The sequence below is a fragment of the Oncorhynchus kisutch genome, unplaced genomic scaffold, assembly GCF_002021735.2.
Source record: "Oncorhynchus kisutch isolate 150728-3 unplaced genomic scaffold, Okis_V2 Okis07a-Okis12b_hom, whole genome shotgun sequence".
Taxonomy (NCBI): Eukaryota; Metazoa; Chordata; class Actinopteri; order Salmoniformes; family Salmonidae; genus Oncorhynchus; species Oncorhynchus kisutch.
In genome coordinates, this window is record NW_022261984.1 from 14,233,809 (window position 1) to 14,249,189 (window position 15,381).

General features: G+C 49.1%; 1 protein-coding gene across 1 annotated transcript in view; it reads right to left on the reverse strand.

Moving 5' to 3' along the window:
- Positions 1 to 1,620: 1,620 nt before the first annotated feature.
- The window catches only part of LOC109886848 (structural maintenance of chromosomes protein 2), a 33,365-nt gene continuing 19,604 nt past the window's right edge, over positions 1,621 to 15,381 (reverse strand). The window contains exons 12-16 of the mRNA XM_031814605.1: positions 12,204 to 12,321; positions 7,318 to 7,456; positions 6,603 to 6,722; positions 3,810 to 4,014; positions 1,621 to 1,784 (exon numbers count right to left, since the gene is read on the reverse strand). Coding sequence (XP_031670465.1) covers positions 1,621 to 1,784; positions 3,810 to 4,014; positions 6,603 to 6,722; positions 7,318 to 7,456; positions 12,204 to 12,321 — 746 coding nt within the window. The remainder of the gene's footprint in view (positions 1,785 to 3,809; positions 4,015 to 6,602; positions 6,723 to 7,317; positions 7,457 to 12,203; positions 12,322 to 15,381) is intronic.

Here is a 15,381-nt window from a genome sequence, read left to right on the forward strand (position 1 = left end):
GGTAGAGGAGGGAGAGGGTAAAGGGTAGAGGAGGGGAGGGGTAGAGGAGGGAGAGGGTAAAGGGTAGAGGAGGGAGAGGGTAGAGGAGGGAGAGGGTAAAGGGTAGAGGAGGGAGAGGGTAGAGAGGAGGAGAGGGTAGGGGAGGGAGAGGTAAAGGTAGAGGAGGGAGAGGGTAGAGGAGGGAGAGGGTAAAGGGTAGAGGGTAAAGGGTAGAGGGTAAAGGGTAAAGGGTAGAGGGTAAAGGGTAGAGGAGGGAGAGGGTAGAGGAGGGAGAGGGTAAAGGGTAGAGGAGGAGAGGGTAGAGGAGGGAGAGGGTTAAAGGTAAGAGGTAAAGGGGTAGAGGAGGGAGAGGGTAGAAGAGGAGGGAGAGGGTAGAGAGGGAGAGGGTAGAGGAGGGAGAGGGTAAAGGGTAGAGGAGGGAGAGGGTAGGGGAGGGAGAGGGTAGAGGAGGGAGAGGGTAGGGGAGGAGAGGTAAAGGTAGAGAGGAAAGGGTAAAGGTAGAGAGTGAAGGGTAAAGGGTAGAGGAGTGAGAGGGTAGAGGGTAGAGGAGGAGAGGGTAAAGGGTAGAGGAGGGAGAGGGTAAAGGGTAGAGGAGGGAGAGGGTAAAGGGTAGAGGAGGGAGAGGGTAAAGGGTAGAGGAGGGAGAGGGTAAAGGGTAGCGGAGGGAGAGGGTAAAGGGTAGAGGAGTGAGAGGGTAAAGGGTAGAGGAGTGAGAGGGTAAAGGGTAGAGGAGTGAGAGGGTAAAGGTAGAGAGTGAGAGGGTAAAGGGTAGAGGAGTGAGAGGGTAAAGGGGTAGAGGAGTGAGAGGGTAAAGGGTAGAGGAGGGAGAGGGTAAAGGGTAGAGGAGGGAGAGGGTAAAGGGTAGAGGAGGGAGAGGGTAAAGGGTAGAGGAGGGAGAGGGTAAAGGGTAGAGGAGGGAGAGGGTAAAGGAGGGAGAGGGTAAAGGGTAGAGGAGAGAGGGTAGAGGAGGGAGAGGGTAGAGGAGGGAGAGGGTAGAGGAGGGAGAGGGTAGAGGAGGGAGAGGGTAGAGGAGGGAGAGGGTAGAGGAGGGAGAGGGTAGAGGAGGGAGAGGGTAAAGGGTAGAGGAGGAGAGGGTAGAGGAGGGAGGGTAGAGGAGGGAGAGGGTAGAGGAGGGAGAGGGTAGAGGAGGGAGAGGGTAGAGGGTAGAGGAGGGAGAGGGTAGAGGGTAGAGGAGGGAGAGGGTAGAGGAGGGAGAGGGTAGAGGAGGGAGAGGGTAAGGAGGGAGAGAGAGAGAGGGTAGAGGAGGGAGAGAGAGAGAGGGTAGGGTAGAGGAGAGGGGTAGAGGAGGAGAGGGGTAGAGGAGGGAGAGAGAGAGAGGGGAGAGGAGGGAGAGGAGAGAGGTAGAGGAGGGAGAGGAGAGAGGTAGAGGAGGGGAGGAGAGAGGAAGAGGAGGAGAGGAGAGGGGTAGAGGAGGGAGAGAGAGAGGGGAGAGGAGGGAGAGAGAGAGGGGAGAGAGGAGGAGAGGGAGGGGAGAGGAGAGGAGAGAGAGAAGAGAGAGAGAGGGTAAAGGGAGAAGTAGTAGAGCGAGGAGGGATGGGGGCGAGAGAAGGAATATATAGAGAAATGTTCAGAAATATTGAATTAGCTGAACTCCTACAGCTACATAGTAAATGTTCCAGGACAGCCACTCTCAGCGGTCCCCTTGAGACCAGACAGTTGTTTGTCCAGGGCCTGTAGCTCCGTCTCCGTGGATGACAGACTGTCCTGAACCTCTCTCAGCTCCTGGAGGCTGGACAACACGGAGGCCGACTGGGAACGGGCTCCTACAGGGAGATGGAGAATAATCACCACATTACCGAGGAGGGAAGGAGAGATACACACAGTAAGACTGGACAACACAGACTGACTGACTCCTAGAGGAGGAGAGAGACACATGACAACACAGACTGACTGACTCCTAGAGGGAGAGAGACACATGACAACACAGACTGACTGACTCCTAGAGGGAGAGAGACACATGACAAACACAGACTGACTGACTCTAGAGGGAGAGAGGACACATGACAACACAGACTGACTCCTAGAGGGAAGAGAGACACAGGACAACACAGACTGACTCCTAGAGGGAGAGAGACACAGGACAACACAGACTGGACTGACTGCTAGAGGGAGAGAGACATGACACCACACCGACTGACTTCCTAGAGGGGAACACACAACAACACAGACTGACTCCTAGAGGGAGAGAGACACACGACAACACAGACTGACTCCTAGAGGGAGAGAGACACACGACAACACAGACTGACTCCTAGAGGGAGAGAGACACACGACAACACAGACTGACTCCTAGAGGGAGAGAGACACATGACAACACAGACTGACTCTAGAGGGAGAGAGACACATGACAACACAGACTGACTGACTGACTCCTAGAGGGAGAGAGACACACAACAACACAGACTGACTCCTAGAGGGAGAGAGACATGACACACAGACTGACTCCTAGAGGGAGAGAGACACACGACAACACAGACTGACTCCTAGAGGGAGAGAGACACACGACAACACAGACTGACTCCTAGAGGGAGAGAGACACATGACAACACAGACTGACTCCTAGAGGGAGAGAGACACACGACACACAGACTGACTCCTAGAGGGAGAGAGACACACGACAACACAGACTGACTCCTAGAGGGAGAGAGACACACGACAACACAGACTGACTCCTAGAGGGAGAGAGACACATGACAACACAGACTGACTCCTAGAGGGAGAGAGACACATGACAACACAGACTGACTCCTAGAGGGAGAGAGACACACGACACACAGACTGACTCCTAGAGGGAGAGAGACACACGACAACACAGACTGACTCCTAGAGGGAGAGAGACACACGACAACACAGACTGACTCCTAGAGGGAGAGAGACACATGACAACACAGACTGACTCCTAGAGGGAGAGAGACACATGACAACACAGACTGACTCCTAGAGGGAGAGAGGACACATGACAACACAGACTGGACTGACTCCTAGAGGGAGAGAGACATGACACACAGACTGACTGACTCCTAGAGGGAGAGAGACATGACACACAGACTGACTGACTCCTAGAGGGAGAGAGACACGACAACACAGACTGACTCCTAGAGGGAGAGAGACACACGACACACAGACTGACTCCTAGAGGGAGAGAGACACACGACACAGACTGACTCCTAGAGGGGAGAGAGACACATGACAACACAGACTGACTGACTCCTAGAGGAGAGAGACACATGACAACACAGACTGACTGACTCCTAGAGGGAGAGAGACACATGACAACACAGACTGACTGACTCCTAGAGGGAGAGAGACATGACACACAGACTGACTGACTCCTAGAGGGAGAGAGACATGACACACAGACTGACTGACTCCTAGAGGGGAGAGAGACACGACAACACAGACTGGACTCCTAGAGGGAGAGAGACACACGACACACAGACTGACTCCTAGAGGGAGAGAGACACACGCACACAGACTGACTCCTAGAGGGAGAGAGACACACGACACAGACTGACTCCTAGAGGGAGAGAGACACGACAACACAGACTGACTCCTAGAGGGAGAGAGACACATGACAACACAGACTGACTGACTCCTAGAGGGAGAGAGACATGACAACACAGACTGACTCCTAGAGGGAGAGACATGAAACACAGACTGACTGGGAACAGGTTACCGGAGGGGGGAGACAGAAAGAGGAATAGGAAGAGAAACAGAACGAGACGATGGTAGAGAGAGAACATGTATAGAGAAGGAAAACGGTCTTCATCAGAGTCGTTGTGTCTCACCTCCACTCAGCGTCCCCTGAGGATCGAAGACGTCTCCTCCCAGAGTAACAGTCTTGGTCATGACTCTCTTGTCGAAGGCCACTCGCTTGGCGTTGTCTAATGTATCACCCACCAATGTAGAACCAAACACGTACTCCATGGCCTTCCTCAGGTCTGCCTCATAGCCAACCAGAGACAGCGCTGTATGGACGTTCTGCTCCCCAACCTACAGATGGAGAGAGAGAGAGGGAGAGAGACAGAGAGGGAGAGAGAGAGAGGGGCTCGTAACCAACCAACGTTGTTATTGAGAAGGGATGGCAGATATCATGTGGAGTAAGGGTGTACGGTCTGTGTGTGTGTGTGTGTGACAGAGGGCATAAGGTATGTGTGAGGGTGTATGGTGTGTGTAGGTCTGTTTGTGCTCAGTGTGTTTATGGGATTTTTTTTAATGAATAATGACTAAATTATATATACATTTAACGTAGAACTTTAACTAACAGAATACTACTCTGTTACTGTATGGATGTATGAATCTCATTATAATCATAATACAGAATATAATGTGTGTAGTTTTAGTCAAGAATTAGAACAAGGACCGTCTGTTCCTTGTTAGAAACGAATGAAGTTATCGTCAGACCGGGCTAGAATGCTGTGTTCCTTACAGGACATCCTGTCCCCACCCAGGGAGGGGAGAGACCTTGGGCTTGTCGTAGATAATTTGTCAGACCGGGCTGGAATGCTGTGTTCCTTACAGGACATCCTGTCCCCACCCAGGGAGGGGAGAGACCTTGGGCTTGTCGTAGATAATTTGTCAGACCGGGCTGGAATGCTGTGTTCCTTACAGGACATCCTGTCCCCACCCAGGGAGGGGAGAGACCTTGGGCTTGTCGTAGATTGTTTAACAGGTGACAATTTGTGAGTAGGAGAAGACTTGTGAACTATGTTGCCATTGTATCTGAGAGGAGGAGGGACATTTATGACGAAACGTGAGGTATACAGTGCCTTGCGAAAGTATTCGGCCCCCCTTGAACTTTTTGACCTTTTGCCACATTTCAGGCTTCAAACATAAAGATATAAAACTGTATTGTTTGTGAAGAATCAACAACAAGTGGGACACAATCATGAAGTGGAATGACATTTATTGGATATTTCAAACTTTTTTAACAAATCAAAAACTGAAAAAATTGGGCGTGCAAAACTATTCAGCCCCCTTAAGTTAATACTTTGTAGCGCCACCTTTTGCTGCGATTACAGCTGTAAGTCGCTTGGGGTATGTCTCTATCAGTTTTGCACATCAAGAGACTGACATTTTTTCCCATTCCTCCTTGCAAAACAGCTCGAGCTCAGTGAGGTTGGATGGAGAGCATTTGTGAACAGCAGTTTTCAGTTCTTTCCACAGATTCTCGATTGGATTCAGGTCTGGACTTTGACTTGGCCATTCTAACACCTGGATATGTTTATTTTTGAACCATTCCATTGTAGATGTTGCTTTATGTTTTGGATCATTGTCTTATTGGAAGACAAATCTCCGTCCCAGTCTCAGGTCTTTTGCAGACTCCATCAGGTTTTCTTCCAGAATGGTCCTGTATTTGGCTCTATCCATCTTCCCATCAATTTTAACCATCTTCCCTGTCCCTGCTGAAGAAAAGCAGGCCCAAACCATGATGCTGCCACCACCATGTTTGACAGTGGGGAAGGTTGGTTCAGGGGTGATGAGCTGTGTTGCTTTTTCACCAAACATAACGTTTTGCATTGTTGCCAAAAAGTTCAATTTTGGTTTCATCTGACCAGAGCACCTTCTTCCACATGTTTGGTGTGTCTCCCAGGTGGCTTGTGGCAAACTTTAAACGACACTTTTTATGGATATCTTTAAGAAATGGCTTTCTTCTTGCCACTCTTCCATAAAGGCCAGATTGTGCAATATACGACTGATTGTTTGTCCTATGGACAGAGTCTCCCACCTCAGCTGTAGATCTCTGCAGTTCATCCAGAGTGATCATGGGCCTCTTGGCTGCATCTCTGATCAGTCTTCTCCTTGTATGAGCTGAAAGTTTAGAGGGACGGCCAGGTCTTGGTAGATTTGCAGTGGTCTGATACTCCTTCCATTTCAATATTATCGCTTGCACAGTGCTCCTTGGGATGTTTAAAGCTTGGGAAATCTTTTTGTATCCAAATCCGGCTTTAAACTTCTTCACAACAGTATCTCGGACCTGCCTGGTGTGTTCCTTGTTCTTCATGATGCTCTCTGCGCTTTTAACGGACCTCTGAGACTATCACAGTGCAGGTGCATTTATACGGAGACTTGATTACACACAGGTGGATTGTATTTATCATCATTAGTCATTTAGGTCAACATTGGATCATTCAGAGATCCTCACTGAACTTCTGGAGAGAGTTTGCTGCACTGAAAGTAAAGGGGCTGAATAATTTTGCACGCCCAATTTTTCAGTTTTTGATTTGTTAAAAAAGTTTGAAATATCCAATAAATGTCGTTCCACTTCATGATTGTGTCCCACTTGTTGTTGATTCTTCACAAAAAAATACAGTTTTATATCTTTATGTTTGAAGCCTGAAATGTGGCAAAAGGTCGCAAAGTTCAAGGGGGCCGAATACTTTCGCAAGGCAGTGTATAGACCAATGTACCCGGGAAATGATAGCTCTCATAAATAAACATTCCTGACCATTGTATCTGGGCCTCCGTCTGATTCAGTACAACCAGTTTCCTACACATTCTGGGTGTCAGGCTGAGTAAGCAAATCAAATTGGGTTTATGAACACTGAGAAGTTAATTCTCTTAACAGTGTTGTATCTCACCAGACTCTTGGCTGTGTTGACCACACTGGCATTAAGTGTCCTGGCAGAGATCTTGTTGAGGGGGATGATGGTGTATCTACGCTTCAGCTCTCCTTTCTCCAACAACTTCTTACCTGTCACCTAGAGAGACAGAGACAGAGAGAGACAGACAGAGAGACAGAGCGAGAGAAACAGAGCGAGAGAAACAGAGAGCGAGAGAAACAGAGAGCGAGAGAAACAGAATGAGAGAGACAGAGAGCAGAGAGACAGAGAGCAGAGAGACAGAGAGCGAGAGAAACAGAGAGCGAGAGAAACAGAGAGCGAGAGAAACAGAGAGCGAGAGAAACAGAGAGCGAGAGAAACAGAGAGCGAGAGAAACAGAGAGCGAGAGAAACAGAGAGCGAGAGAAACAGAGAGCGAGACAGCGAAAGAGACAGACAGCAAGAGAGAGAGACAGACGGCAAGAGAGAGACAGACAGCGAGAGAGAGAGAGACAGACAGCAAGAGAGAGACAGACAGCAAGAGAGAGACAGTGTTATGGGAGCTAAGCCCCTCCTCCTTTCACATTCCAGTACAGAACCAGGAACAGCAGCTCCCGGACAGAACTATCATCATGACGACAGTAGCAAACACACAGTTCTTCTTCTCTACCAATGAAAGCATGGCAACGGTTGACCCTGATATATAAAGTGTTCTGCAGTGAACGTTGTGTCAGGAACAGTCAGAACACACTAACCTCAGTGTCCACCACAACATTGTAGAGTTTCCCTCCAGCCACCACCTCCAGTCCAGTAGAGTAGCACACATCACTGACTGTTATCAGGTTAGCTAGGAGCCCTTTAACTCTGCTACGGTCCCAGTCACGTTCTGGGTCACTATGAGGGAGACAGAGACACTGACTGTTATCAGGTTAGCTAGGAGACACTATGAGGGAGACAGAGACACTGACTGTTATCAGGTTAGCTAGGAGACACTATGAGGGAGACAGAGACACTGACTGTTATCAGGTTAGCTAGGAGACACTATGAGGGAGACAGAGACACTGACTGTTATCAGGTTAGCTAGGAGACACTATGAGGGAGACAGAGACACTGACTTATCAGGTTAGCTAGGAGACACTATGAGGGAGACAGAGATACTGACTGTTATCAGGTTAGCTAGGAGACACTATGAGGGAGACAGAGATACTGACTGTTATCAGGTTAGCTAGGAGACACTATGAGGGAGACAGAGATACTGACTGTTATCAGGTTAGCTAGGAGACACTATGAGGGAGACAGAGACACTGACTGTTATCAGGTTAGCTAGGAGACACTATGAGGGAGACAGAGACACTGACTGTTATCAGGTTAGCAAGGAGACCCTATGAGGGAGACAGAGACACTGACTGTTATCAGGTTAGCTAGGAGACACTGAGAGAGACAGAGACACTGACTGTTATCAGGTTAGCTAGGAGACACTATGAGGGAGACAGAGATACTGACTGTTATCAGGTTAGTTAGGAGCCCCTGCTAAATGACTCACTACTGTCAATCTCTCTGGATAAAAGAGTCTGTTAAATGACTCCCTACTGTCAGTCTCTCTGGATAAGAGAGTCTGCTAAATGACTCACTACTGTCAGTCTCTCTGGATAAGAGAGTCTGCTAAATGACTCCCTACTGTCAGTCTCTCTGGATAAGAGAGTCTGCTAAATGACTCCCTACTGTCAGTCTCTCTGGATAAGAGAGTCTGCTAAATGACTCCCTACTGTCAGTCTCTCTGGATAAGAGAGTCTGCTAAATGACTCACTACTGTCAGTCTCTCTGGATAAGAGAGTCTGTTAAATGACTCCCTACTGTCAGTCTCTCTGGATAAGAGAGTCTGCTAAATGACTCCCTACTGTCAGTCTCTCTGGATAAGAGAGTCTGCTAAATGACTCCCTACTGTCAGTCTCTCTGGATAAGAGAGTCTGCTAAATGACTCCCTACTGTCAGTCTCTCTGGATAAGAGAGTCTGCTAAATGACTCACTACTGTCAGTCTCTCTGGATAAGAGAGTCTGTTAAATGACTCCCTACTGTCAGTCTCTCTGGATAAGAGAGTCTGCTAAATGACTCCCTACTGTCAGTCTCTCTGGATAAGAGAGTCTGCTAAATGACTCCCTACTGTCAGTCTCTCTGGATAAGAGAGTCTGCTAAATGACTCACTACTGTCAGTCTCTCTGGATAAGAGAGTCTGTTAAATGACGCCCTACTGTCAGTCTCTCTGGATAAGAGAGTCTGCTAAATGACTCCCTACTGTCAGTCTCTCTGGATAAGAGAGTCTGCTAAATGACTCCCTACTGTCAGTCTCTCTGGATAAGAGAGTCTGTTAAATGACTCCCTACTGTCAGTCTCTCTGGATAAGAGAGTCTGCTAAATGACTCCCTACTGTCAGTCTCTCTGGATAAGAGAGTCTGCTAAATGACTCCCTACTGTCAGTCTCTCTGGATAAGAGAGTCTGCTAAATGACTCCCTACTGTCAGTCTCTCTGGATAAGAGAGTCTGCTAAATGACGCCCTACTGTCAGTCTCTCTGGATAAGAGAGTCTGCTAAATGACTCCCTACTGTCAGTCTCTCTGGATAAGAGAGTCTGCTAAATGACTCCCTACTGTCAGTCTCTCTGGATAAGAGAGTCTGCTAAATGACGCCCTACTGTCAGTCTCTCTGGATAAGAGAGTCTGCTAAATTACTCACTACTGTCAGTCTCTCTGGATAAGAGAGTCTGCTAAATGACTCACTACTGTCAGTCTCTCTGGATAAGAGAGTCTGCTAAATGACTCCCTACTGTCAGTCTCTCTGGATAAGAGAGTCTGCTAAATGACTCACTACTGTCAGTCTCTCTGGATAAGAGAGTCTGTTAAATGACTCCCTACTGTCAGTCTCTCTGGATAAGAGAGTCTGCTAAATGACTCCCTACTGTCAGTCTCTCTGGATAAGAGAGTCTGCTAAATGACTCCCTACTGTCAGTCTCTCTGGATAAGAGAGTCTGCTAAATGACTCACTACTGTCAGTCTCTCTGGATAAGAGAGTCTGTTAAATGACGCCCTACTGTCAGTCTCTCTGGATAAGAGAGTCTGCTAAATGACTCCCTACTGTCAGTCTCTCTGGATAAGAGAGTCTGCTAAATGACTCCCTACTGTCAGTCTCTCTGGATAAGAGAGTCTGTTAAATGACTCCCTACTGTCAGTCTCTCTGGATAAGAGAGTCTGCTAAATGACTCCCTACTGTCAGTCTCTCTGGATAAGAGAGTCTGCTAAATGACTCCCTACTGTCAGTCTCTCTGGATAAGAGAGTCTGCTAAATGACTCCCTACTGTCAGTCTCTCTGGATAAGAGAGTCTGCTAAATGACGCCCTACTGTCAGTCTCTCTGGATAAGAGAGTCTGCTAAATTACTCACTACTGTCAGTCTCTCTGGATAAGAGAGTCTGCTAAATGACTCACTACTGTCAGTCTCTCTGGATAAGAGAGTCTGCTAAATGACTCCCTACTGTCAGTCTCTCTGGATAAGAGAGTCTGCTAAATGACTCCCTACTGTCAGTCTCTCTGGATAAGAGAGTCTGCTAAATGACTCACTACTGTCAGTCTCTCTGGATAAGAGAGTCTGCTAAATGACTCCCTACTGTCAGTCTCTCTGGATAAGAGAGTCTGTTAAATGACTCCCTACTGTCAGTCTCTCTGGATAAGAGAGTCTGCTAAATGACTCCCTACTGTCAGTCTCTCTGGATAAGAGAGTCTGCTAAATGACTCCCTACTGTCAGTCTCTCTGGATAAGAGAGTCTGCTAAATGACGCCCTACTGTCAGTCTCTCTGGATAAGAGAGTCTGCTAAATGACTCCCTACTGTCAGTCTCTCTGGATAAGAGAGTCTGCTAAATGACTCCCTACTGTCAGTCTCTCTGGATAAGAGAGTCTGCTAAATGACTCACTACTGTCAGTCTCTCTGGATAAGAGAGTCTGCTAAATGACTCCCTACTGTCAGTCTCTCTGGATAAGAGAGTCTGCTAAATGACTCCCTACTGTCAGTCTCTCTGGATAAGAGAGTCTGCTAAATGACGCCCTACTGTCAGTCTCTCTGGATAAGAGAGTCTGCTAAATGACTCCCTACTGTCAGTCTCTCTGGATAAGAGAGTCTGCTAAATGACTCACTACTGTCAGTCTCTCTGGATAAGAGAGTCTGCTAAATGACGCCCTACTGTCAGTCTCTCTGGATAAGAGAGTCTGCTAAATGACGCCCTACTGTCAGTCTCTCTGGATAAGAGAGTCTGCTAAATGACGCCCTACTGTCAGTCTCTCTGGATAAGAGAGTCTGCTAAATGACTCCCTACTGTCAGTCTCTCTGGATAAGAGAGTCTGCTAAATGACGCCCTACTGTAAGTCTCTCTGGATAAGAGAGTCTGCTAAATGACTCCCTACTGTCAGTCTCTCTGGATAAGAGAGTCTGCTAAATGACGCCCATGTAAATATGACATCAATAATCAAGTTTGCAAGGGGAAGTTTTTTTTGTGCTGAGGTTGAACGCCACAGGAGAGGAGAGGAGCACACGGAGGTTGAACGCCACAGGAGAGGAGAGGAGCACACGGAGGTTGAACGCCACAGGGGAGGAGAGGAGCACACGGAGGTTGAACGCCACAGGAGAGGAGAGGAGCACACGGAGGTTGAACGCCACAGGGGAGGAGAGGAGAGGAGAGGTGAGGAGCACACGGAGGTTGAAAGCCACAGGGGAGGAGAGGAGCACACGGAGGTTGAAAGCCACAGGAGAGGAGCACACGGAGGTTGAACGCCACAGGAGAGGTGCACACGGAGGTTGAACGCCACAGGAGAGGAGCACACGGAGGTTGAACGCCACAGGAGAGGAGCACACGGAGGTTGAAAGCCACAGGAGAGGAGCACACGGAGGTTGAAAGCCACAGGAGAGGAGAGGAGCACACGGAGGTTGAACGCCACAGGAGAGGAGAGGAGCACACGGAGGTTGAACGCCACAGGGGAGGAGAGGAGAGGAGAGGTGAGGAGCACACGGAGGTTGAAAGCCACAGGGGAGGAGAGGAGCACACGGAGGTTGAAAGCCACAGGAGAGGTGCACACGGAGGTTGAAAGCCACAGGAGAGGAGCACACGGAGGTTGAACGCCACAGGAGAGGTGCACACGGAGGTTGAACGCCACAGGAGAGGAGCACACGGAGGTTGAACGCCACAGGAGAGGAGCACACGGAGGTTGAACGCCACAGGAGAGGTGCACACGGAGGTTGAAAGCCACAGGAGAGGAGAGGAGCACACGGAGGTTGAAAGCCACAGGAGAGTTGCACACGGAGGTTGAAAGCCACAGGAGAGGAGCACACGGAGGTTGAACGCCACAGGAGAGGAGAGGAGCACACGGAGGTTGAAAGCCACAGGAGAGGAGAGGAGCACACGGAGGTTGAAAGCCACAGGAGAGGAGAGGAGAGGAGCACACGGAGGTTGAAAGCCACAGGAGAGGAGAGGAGCACACGGAGGTTGAACGCCACAGGGGAGGGGAGGAGAGGAGCACACGGAGGTTGAACGCCACAGGAGGAGAGGAGCACACGGAGGTGTCGTCTCTCTGAGCTGGGTGACCCCACACACAGCGTACCTGTAGTCGAAGCGTAGGTTCGGGAAGCGGGACATCAGACTCTCGTAGGTATTTCTGAGGGTGGTGACCTCACGGTTCAGCTGTCTCTTCCTGTCCAGAAGACCCTCCTCCTTCCCATCTGATAAACAACACATCAGACGTCAACACCAGCCTCCCTCCTCATCTACCTTGGTACTGTAGTTTCTCCATATCAGCCTCTAGTTCCTCCTCCTCTACCTTGGTACTGTAGTTTCTCCATATCAGCCTCTAGTTCCTCCTCCTCCTCCTCCTCTACCTTGGTACTGTAGTTTCCCCATATCAGCCTCTAGTTCCTCCTCTACCTTGGTACTGTAGTTTCCCCATATCAGCCTCTAGTTCCTCCTCCTCCTCCTCCTCTACCTTGGTACTGTAGTTTCCCCATATCAGCCTCTAGTTCCTCCTCTACCTTGGTACTGTAGTTTCTCCATATCAGCCTCTAGTTCCTCCTCCTCCTCTACCTTGGTACTGTAGTTTCCCCATATCAGCCTCTAGTTCCTCCTCTACCTTGGTACTGTAGTTTCTCCATATCAGCCTCTAGTTCCTCCTCCTCCTCTACCTTGGTACTGTAGTTTCCCCATATCAGCCTCTAGTTCCTCCTCCTCCTCCTCCTCCTTGGTACTGTAGTTTCCCCATATCAGCCTCTAGTTCCTCCTCCTCCTCCTCCTCCTCTACCTTGGTACTGTAGTTTCCCCATATCAGCCTCTAGTTCCTCCTCCTCCTCCTCCTCTACCTTGGTACTGTAGTTTCTCCATATCAGCCTCTAGTTCCTCCTCTACCTTGGTACTGTAGTTTCTCCATATCAGCCTCTAGTTCCTCCTCTACCTTGGTACTGTAGTTTCTCCATATCAGCCTCTAGTTCCTCCTCCTCTACCTTGGTACTGTAGTTTCCCCATATCAGCCTCTAGTTCCTCCTCTACCTTGGTACTGTAGTTTCTCCATATCAGCCTCTAGTTCCTCCTCCTCTACCTTGGTACTGTAGTTTCTCCATATCAGCCTCTAGTTCCTCCTCCTCTACCTTGGTACTGTAGTTTCCCCATATCAGCCTCTAGTTCCTCCCTCTACCTTGGTACTGTAGTTTCCCCATATCAGCCTCTAGTTCCTCCTCCTCCTCTACCTTGGTACTGTAGTTTCCCCATATCAGCCTCTAGTTCCTCCTCTACCTTGGTACTGTAGTTTCCCCATATCAGCCTCTAGTTCCTCCTCTACCTTGGTACTGTAGTTTCCCCATATCAGCCTCTAGTTCCTCCTCTACCTTGGTACTGTAGTTTCCCCATATCAGCCTCTAGTTCCTCCTCTACCTTGGTACTGTAGTTTCCCCATATCAGCCTCTAGTTCCTCCTCCTCTACCTTGGTACTGTAGTTTCCCCATATCAGCCTCTAGTTCCTCCTCCTCCTCTACCTTGGTACTGTAGTTTCTCCATATCAGCCTCTAGTTCCTCCTCTACCTTGGTACTGTAGTTTCCCCATATCAGCCTCTAGTTCCTCCTCCTCTACCTTGGTACTGTAGTTTCCCCATATCAGCCTCTAGTTCCTCCTCCTCCTCTACCTTGGTACTGTAGTTTCCCCATATCAGCCTCTAGTTCCTCCTCTACCTTGGTACTGTAGTTTCCCCATATCAGCCTCTAGTTCCTCCTCCTCCTCTACCTTGGTACTGTAGTTTCCCCATATCAGCCTCTAGTTCCTCCTCTACCTTGGTACTGTAGTTTCTCCATATCAGCCTCTAGTTCCTCCTCCTCCTCTACCTTGGTACTGTAGTTTCCCCATATCAGCCTCTAGTTCCTCCTCCTCTACCTTGGTACTGTAGTTTCCCCATATCAGCCTCTAGTTCCTCCTCCTCCTCTACCTTGGTACTGTAGTTTCTCCATATCAGCCTCTAGTTCCTCCTCCTCCTCCTCCTCTACCTTGGTACTGTAGTTTCCCCATATCAGCCTCTAGTTCCTCCTCCTCTACCTTGGTACTGTAGTTTCCCCATATCAGCCTCTAGTTCCTCCTCCTCTACCTTGGTACTGTAGTTTCTCCATATCAGCCTCTAGTTCCTCCTCCTCTACCTTGGTACTGTAGTTTCCCCATATCAGCCTCTAGTTCCTCCTCTACCTTGGTACTGTAGTTTCTCCATATCAGCCTCTAGTTCCTCCTCCTCCTCTACCTTGGTACTGTAGTTTCCCCATATCAGCCTCTAGTTCCTCCTCCTCTACCTTGGTACTGTAGTTTCTCCATATCAGCCTCTAGTTCCTCCTCTACCTTGGTACTGTAGTTTCTCCATATCAGCCTCTAGTTCCTCCTCCTCCTCTACCTTGGTACTGTAGTTTCCCCATATCAGCCTCTAGTTCCTCCTCCTCTACCTTGGTACTGTAGTTTCTCCATATCAGCCTCTAGTTCCTCCTCTACCTTGGTACTGTAGTTTCTCCATATCAGCCTCTAGTTCCTCCTCCTCCTCCTCCTCCACCTTGGTACTGTAGTTTCCCCATATCAGCCTCTAGTTCCTCCTCTACCTTGGTACTGTAGTTTCCCCATATCAGCCTCTAGTTCCTCCTCCTCCTCCTCTACCTTGGTACTGTAGTTTCCCCATATCAGCCTCTAGTTCCTCCTCCTCTACCTTGGTACTGTAGTTTCCCCATATCAGCCTCTAGTTCCTTCTCCTCTACCTTGGTACTGTAGTTTCCCCATATCAGCCTCTAGTTCCTCCTCCTCCTCCTCCTCCTCTACCTTGGTACTGTAGTTTCTCCATATCAGCCTCTAGTTCCTCCTCCTCCTCTACCTTGGTACTGTAGTTTCTCCATATCAGCCTCTAGTTCCTCCTCTACCTTGGTACTGTAGTTTCTCCATATCAGCCTCTAGTTCCTCCTCCTCCTCTACCTTGGTACTGTAGTTTCTCCATATCAGCCTCTAGTTCCTCCTCCTCCTCCTCCTCCACCTTGGTACTGTAGTTTCCCCATATCAGCCTCTAGTTCCTCCTCTACCTTGGTACTGTAGTTTCCCCATATCAGCCTCTAGTTCCTCCTCCTCCTCCTCTACCTTGGTACTGTAGTTTCCCCATATCAGCCTCTAGTTCCTTCTCCTCTACCTTGGTACTGTAGTTTCCCCATATCAGCCTCTAGTTCCTCCTCCTCCTCTACCTTGGTACTGTAGTTTCCCCATATCAGCCTCTAGTTCCTTCTCC